The 7,508-nt window shown below is 50.5% G+C and overlaps 1 long non-coding RNA gene and 1 gene segment (V, D, J or C); both read left to right on the top strand.

Annotated features, from left to right (window-relative positions):
- Positions 1 to 422: 422 nt before the first annotated feature.
- LOC113222122 lies at positions 423 to 1,081 on the top strand (the record flags this gene model as incomplete). The annotated part of the segment is given in 1 exon segment: positions 423 to 1,081. A coding segment is annotated over 1 exon segment (519 nt), but the record flags the coding sequence as incomplete, so codon positions are not given.
- Positions 1,082 to 1,818: 737 nt separating this feature from the next.
- Positions 1,819 to 7,385, top strand: LOC113222121. 3 transcript variants are annotated; one of them, XR_003308241.1, is made up of 4 exons: positions 1,819 to 1,880; positions 3,446 to 3,593; positions 3,722 to 3,806; positions 6,886 to 7,385. It is a non-coding gene; the product is annotated as an uncharacterized LOC113222121 (long non-coding RNA). The 3 variants fall into 3 exon arrangements; XR_003308242.1 differs by lacking the exon at positions 3,722 to 3,806; XR_003308240.1 differs by lacking the exon at positions 6,886 to 7,385 and having other exon boundaries at positions 3,722 to 3,972.
- Positions 7,386 to 7,508: the final 123 nt, after the last annotated feature.

The raw sequence follows: 7,508 nt of genomic DNA, 5'->3' as shown, positions 1-7,508 counted from the left end.
GTGAAGTCCAGGAGCATCAGAGGCTGCTGGGGTGGGCATGGGGGCTGCAGTGCCCCAAAGTCAAGGGGAGCAGCCCCAAGAACCCAGCCGTTGTGAAGAGTCCTGTGGTCGGGCTGGTGGGGACAGGGTGACAGCAGAGCCCCAGGGTGTGTCTGGGTGGAGTCCGTGCTTCACCAGGAGAGCTGAGTGGGCCAGGTTGGGACACAGCCTAGTGTCCCTGGGGACAGGAAGCTCCAGGCCATGCCAGGCTTGGGCCTCCCCACACCCTGCCAGGACGGTTTTGTGGGCTGTAGGGGAGACCCCTAGATTCCAAACTCAGATTCCAGAAACTGGGAAGGAGGGAGCACAGCCTGCCCTGGGGACACACGGGGTAACTGAGGCTGCAGAGGAAATGACTGGACCAGGTCAACTGGGAAAGGTGACTTGGGAAGGCCCCTAGCAAGGTGCAGGGCTGTCTGCTCTCCAGAGGGCTCCAGTGGAAAGGAGGGAATGAAGAGGGAAGGAGAGGCCCTGGGTGGGCCAGACAACCACACCGTGAACCCTCCTGGACTTTAGACAGAGAGAGGCGCTCCACACACCCCACTCTCCCTCTGCCGTCTCTCACCCCCTCCCCTGTCCACACAGGTCAGCCCAAGGCCACCCCCTCGGTCACTCTGTTCCTGCCATCCTTTGAGGAGCTCCAAGCCAACAAGGCCACGCTGGTGTGTCTCATGAGTGGCTTCTATCCGGGAATCTTAACGGTGACCTGGAGGGCAGATGGTACCCCCATCACCCAGGGCGTGGAGATGACCACACCCTCCAAACAGAGCAAGAAGTACACAGCCAGCAGCTACCTGAGCCTGACGCCCGAGCAGTGGAGGTCCCGCAGAAGCTACAGCTGCCAGGTCACACATGAAGGGAGCACCGTGGAGAAGACAGTGGACCTTGCAGAATGTTCGTAGATTCCCAACCCTCACCCCAGCCACAGGGGCCTGGAGCTGCAGGATCCCAGGGGAGGGGTCTCTCTGCATTCCCAAGCCAGCCAGCCTTTCTCCCTGTACCCAGTAAACCCTCAATAAATATTGTCTTGGTCAACCAGAAATCCTGCTCCCTCTCTTCATAGCTCTCATATAATTTGATGCTTCTCCTGGGTTCTCAGTGTGGCTTTGGGGGAATCCTGGCACCAGTGGGAAAGCAGCCTGGAGGAGAGGATCACAGGCTCCCAGGCGTGTCCTGGGGAAATAGGCCAGGATAGGAGGAGTTGGCTCACTGGACACCGGTCCATCCATTCTCTCCCACCTCCCCTTCCTCCTTACAGCTCAACCCCCAACCCGCTGCCTGTTTTCTGGAGGGAGCTATTTGTGGCTGATACACCCTCTGTCCTAGATACACCCTCTGTCCCTGTCCTGGTCTGGACCCTCTACTCACCCACGGCCTGTCTTTCCTCAGCCTGGAAATCCTACTCTGGGCCTTCAGTCCCTCTTTTTCTGGTCCTGGGCCCTGGAATGCCCTCCTTCCTCTCTGCCCAACTCCCCACCCCCAAGGGTTGGACTTTCCAGGACACTCCAACACCACCAAATTCATGAGCTCTTAAATTTTGGGCCCACCTTGATTTTTCACCTGACCGCAAGTTCAGAGGTGTGAGAAAAATAGGAAGAAGCCAGGAAGGAAACACATGAAAGGCTTGCAAGAGGCTCAGGACACTTGCAAAAGATAGGCTCTGAGCTCCCCAGGAACCAGTGCAAGAAGGGTAATTGATGCTCCATTCTTTTTTTTAAAATGGAGTCTTGCTCTGTTGCCTAGGCTGGAGTGCAATGGCACGATCTCGGCTCATCATAACCTCCGCCTCCCAGGTTCAGCCGGTTCTCCTGCCTCCACCTCCTGAGTAGCTGGGAATACAGGTACGTGCCACAATGCCAGGCTGATTTTTGTATTTTTCTTACAGACAGGGTTTCACCATGTTGTTCAGGCTGGTGTGTTCCATCATTTCTAAGAGATTAGACAAGTCTTTGCTCGGGGGAGGTTGGTGTTTTCAATGCCGAGGCCAGGCATCTCTTCATAATTAAAAGTGGGGATGTGTTTTACCCACGGCCTCACTATTGATGGGCTTTGGGCTCCGACATATGCATGGGTGACTGCCTGGCAGCTCTAGGACATGGAGATTTTCTCAGATGCTTGGCACAGAAAGTCACCGGCCATCTTTGGAGGAAGCATCATTTTTGGGAAACACTTCTCCATTGGATCCTGAGCCTTAGGTGGAAAACCAGGTCCTGTGTTGGGAATTTCTCTGGGAGGCTCCCTGGGTCTGGGGCTCCAGCTGCTCTCTGAGAAGGTGTGATGGGAGAGAACATGGCCCAGACACACCCAGCCCCTCCTGCATGGTTCCTGCTGAGCAGGGTGTTAGAGGGGTGGGGGCACCAGCAGTGGTCAGGCCTGTGTTTCTGTGAGTGGGGCCAGGGAGGGACTCTCGGGACATCCTAGGGAGTCTGTCCCATGACTCCTGTTTTACTTTGCTGTGGTTGCTGCTGTCACAAATGACCCCTAATTCAGAGGCTTCCAACATCGCACATTGATTCTCTCCCTGCTCTGGAGTCAGACGTCCAAAATGAATCCTAGAGTGCTAAAATCAGGGTGCCAGCCGGGCCAGGCTCCTTCTGAGGGCTCTCTGGAGAATCCATTTCCAGGATTTTTCCAGCTTCTAGAGGATGCCCTGGGCTCCTGGCCCCCTCCTCCTACTTCAAAGCCAGGGCTCAGTATCTTCAAATCTCTATCCCACTCCTCTCTCTCTCTCTCTCTCCCCCTCCCTCCCTCCTGCCTCCTTCTTTCCCTTGTAAAGACCCCACCTTGGACCCACCCAGATAACCCAGGATCATCTTCCACCTCAGGCTCCTTCACATCCTCACATCTGTAAAGTCCCTGTGGCCACACAACACAGCACATGGACAGGTCCTGGGACTGGGACACAACCATCCCTGGGCCCTAATTCAGCCACCCACAGCTCCTTTCCCTCCTTCCCCTCTCCGGGTATGAAAAGGGAATGCAGAGAGGTTGGTCAATGAATACACACTTACAGTTAGATGCAAGGAGTGTGTTCTAATGTTGGATAGCAGAGTAGGGTGGCTATGGTTAGCAATAATGTATATTTTAAAATAGCTACAAGAGAGAACTTCAAATATATTCAACACATAGAAATGATAAATACTCAAGGCCATACTCCAAATACACTGTCTGGATGATGACGTGTTGGATGCACGGAACCAAACAGCACACGCGCCTCATAGAAATGTCCAATATTATGTATCAGTATAATATTTTCTACGAATAAGAAAGGCAAAAAAAAGAAGTTAAGCATAAACTAGCCATTTGACCTAGCAATTCCAGCCCTAGGAATTTATCTAGAAGAAATGAAAGCATGTGTTCAAAAAGATGTATACATAAATGTTCTCACCAACCTCATTCGCTACAGGCAACAACTGGAAACAATCCAAGTGCCCGTCAGCTAGAGAATGGATAGACCCACATGGTCTGTGCATGCAGTGGAGTGCTGCTCAGTTATACAAAGAAAGGAAACTATGGATACAGGCCACAGGAGGGATGAACTTCAAAACATTATAGTAAGTGAAAGAACTAAAACTCCACGAGTTGGAGTTGGTGGGTATGGAGATATTTTGAACTGGCAGAATTTTACTGTGTTCATTGAGGTATTAGGTATTGAGTTCCTGTTGACCAGCTACTGTGCTAGGTACGGCCATTAGAGAAATGAGAAGCAGACGCCATCTCCATTGTGATGAGACTCACCCGATCAGCCGTTTCTGATGAACACGCAGGTACCCTGACTCTCACTGCTCACATTTGCAGGCTTTACTTAATGCCACTTAAACCTCCCTATTCCCCAAGTCTTTTTTCTTCTCTATTTTGTTTTTTAGACAGAGTCTTGCTCTGTCACCCAGGCTGGAGTGCAGTGGCACCATCTCGGCTCACTGCAGCGTCCATCTCCTGGGTTCAAGCAATTCTCCTGCGTCAGCCCCCTGAATAGCTGGGATTACAGGTGCCCACCACCACGCCTGGGTTATTTTTATATTTTTAGTAGAGATGGGGTTTTGCCATGTTGGCCAGGCTGGTCTCGAACTCCTCCGGACCTCCAGTGATCCTCCCACTTAGGCCTCCCAAAGTGTTGGGATTACAGGCATGAGCCGCCGCGCCCAGCCCTCAAGTCTCCTTTCTTTCCAACTTTTCTTATGAGGCCCAGCTTTTTAAAGCAATCCCTGCCATACCCATGGCTTCAATTGTCTTCTCTATGCTCTGATGACAATAAAATTGAAATGTTGTTTTTATATAACAGCTTTATTTTACATGTCACCTCATTCACTACGATTGTAAATTCAAAGTTGCTCTAAGAACGTAATAACTAAAAAGTTCTCATATTTTAATATGTAAATTTTAGAATATTTCCTTAATGGTTTGACTTTGTATGTGTAGTTTTTAAAACATGAGTTGTGATGTCACAGAATGGATTTAGCCTACAGAGGTTTCTATCCAACTTTCTACCAGAGAGCTCCATTTCAATGCAATACTTAAGAGTCTAAAACTATCTTTTTTTTTTTTGAGACGGAGTTTCCCGCTGTTGCCCAGGCTAGAGTGCAGTGGCACTATCTCGGCTCATTGCAAACTCTGCCCACCAGGTTTAAACCATTCTCCTTCCTCAGTCTCCCAAGTAGCTGGGATTACAGGCGCCCATCATTGCGCCTGGCTAACTTTTGTAATTTTAATAGAAATGGGGTTTCACCATGTTGGCCAGGCTGGTCTCGAACTCCTGACCTCAAATGATCCAGCCACCTTGGCCTCCCAACATAATGTCTCTCAATTGATTCCATTGCTTCCGTCAGCCCTTCTCTATTTGCAGAGAGAGCTCACTGCAAACACATCTGATAGAGACTCCTCACCTCTGTGTGGTTCAGTGACTCTCATGTTTCCAGAATAAAATTTAAACCCTACTTAAACTCTAGTGCTGGACAGTGAATGAGCCTTTGTATTCCAGGTTCATCCACTGTCCAGCAGCGTAGCCTCAGACAACTGAACTCTAAGCCTTTGTTTGCTCATCTGCCTGAACTCACTGAGCAGTCATGGGACCTTGGGGAATTGACTTGATTTTTCCATCTAGATTTATGCTGTAAAATGTGTACAATGGGACTGTTTCTGAGGGTTAAATGAGTATGCCACAGTTGCAACACTGTCAGGCACATAATGCTTGCCAGATGTTGACTATTCATCTTTATCCTATGAGGACAGTGGAACCCCACTGTGGGGTTCTCAATTTTGTATAAGTAACTAATGCTTTATGATTTGTTAGTGAAAGAAATATCTGAGGCCGGGCGTGGTGGCTCACGCCTTTAATCCCAGCACTTTGGGAGGCCGAGGCGGGTGGATCACCTGAGGTCAGGCGTTCAAGACCAGCCTGACCAACATGGTGAAACCCTCGTCCCTACTAAAAATACAAAAATTAGCCAGATGTGATGGTGTGTGCCTGTAGTCCCAGATACTCAGGAGGCTGGTGCTGGAGAATCGCTTGAATCTGGGAGGTGGAGGTTGCAGTGAGCCGAGCTCATGCCACTGCACTCTAGCCTGGTCGACCGGTGACACTCCATCTCAAAAGATAATAAATAAGTAAATAAAAGAAATATCTGAGTACCCCTGCCATGGAAAGAAGAAACAGGTAGAAAAGGGAGTTGGTAGGTCCTAGCATTACAGAGCTGGGAAGGATATGTTCAGTCCCTATTTTATAGACCAGGAGGGGAAAGTGTGATGTGTCCCAGGCTTTCATTCAGGATACACAGCCATAACTCTCTACTGAGAGTGGGACCAGGGCCCTGGGCGTAGCTATGGTCAAGTGGCAGACAAGAACTAACACTTGTGGGACAGGAGAGAAGCATTTAGTTAGAAAAGCAGTCAAAAATTTGTGTATAACTACATTTGGTGAGCAAATGAAAGCTGTCAGACTCTGAAAAACAAATGCTGGTGGAAATGACTTTAGTAACTGAGGTTTTCTTTCTTTCTTTCTTCTTTTTCCTGAGACACCCTTGTCACCCAGGCTGGAGTGCAATGGTGCAATCTTGGCTCGCTGTGCAACCTCTGCCTCCTGGATTCAAGCAGTTATCCTGCCTCAGCCTCCCGTGTAGCTAGGATAGCAGGTGCCCGCCACCACGCTGAGCTAATGTTTTGTATTTTTAGTAGAGGTGGGATTTCACCACATTGGCCAGGCTGGTCTCGAATTCCTGACCTCGGGTGATCCACCCCCCTCAGCCTCCCAAAGTGCTAGGATTACAGGCATGAGCCACCGTGCCCGGCTGTACCAGGGTTTTCTATTGAGTTTCTTGCCAAGGGTGACTTCCAATAACAACCCCCAACCCCCCTGCACTTTTCTCAGGACTGGAAAGCTCAGGCAGCCCAGGGTGAATAAAAGCCTGATTAGTGCAGTCAGCACAGAGGGACTGGGTGGCCACAAGGTGGGCAGCAGCAGGGATGGGCATTGTGAGGCCTTGGGTGGGGCTGTGGGGCTGGACATTGTGAGTCACTAGCCTGGCCTGGCTGTTTCCTGGTAGCCAGGTGACATAGGAAGCTTTGTGGGTTATAGGCATCAGCCAGGGCCCGCAGCCCTCAGTTGGTAGCTAGGAGGAGGAGGAGCTCCGACTGTGCTGTGTCCCAGCAGTTTTGTGCCTATCAGTGCTTGTGTTCATTTATCTTTCGGAGAAGGTAGCAGGTGGCGGCAGAGTAAGGGCTGAGGCCCCAGATCTGCCTGGGGTCAGGCTGCTTCTACAAGTGCTTTGCCAGCCTCAGTAGCGTGGCTGCTACAGTATATCCCATGGGGAATATACTGACCTCTCGTGTGTGCCCCTGTGACTGGCACAGGGGGAAGGCAGCATCCAGTTATGAATCTGATATTTATGAGGCTGTGGCTGCTCCAAAATCAGAATCCGCTACTGTAGAGCCTGGCAAGCTGGATGTGGGAGCCACGGAGGGCCACGACCTGCAGCACATCAGCAGGCAAAAGATGCCCACAGGTAAAAAAGCCTTGGGTTCCATTGACTCTGTGGCACAGCTCTGGCCACCTCACCCCCTTCCCATCCCCTCATCCCCAGAGACATCCTCAGCTTCCAGCTCCATCCTGCCCGTAGCCAGCTGTCCCAGGTCTGGGCATGGGGGGCAAAGGTTGGCTCTGCCTCTTGTCTTAGACATTGAGGCATTTTTGATCTAGTCTCTTCCTTTTCTCAATGAAAATTCAAATAGCCCAGTTTTGGAGTCCCCATCCCATTCTCTAGCCTTGCTTATCCAGCTGGTTTGGTACCTAAATGAAGGAACCAGGTAAGGGCCAGATTGTTTCTTTTCTCCCATCCCTTTAGGTAGCTAATAATTGGGTAATTCAGTCCCAAATATTTGGATTTTTTTGTTTGTTTGTTTTAGATGGAGTCTCACTCTGTTGCCCAGGCTGGAGTGCAGTGGTGCGATCTTGGCTCACTGCCACCTCTGCCTCC

This window comes from Piliocolobus tephrosceles, unplaced genomic scaffold, assembly GCF_002776525.5.
Source record: "Piliocolobus tephrosceles isolate RC106 unplaced genomic scaffold, ASM277652v3 unscaffolded_29500, whole genome shotgun sequence".
Classification (NCBI taxonomy): domain Eukaryota; kingdom Metazoa; phylum Chordata; class Mammalia; order Primates; family Cercopithecidae; genus Piliocolobus; species Piliocolobus tephrosceles.
The sequence above is the reverse complement of the archived record's forward strand: the minus strand, read 5'-3'. Positions and strand labels throughout refer to the sequence as shown.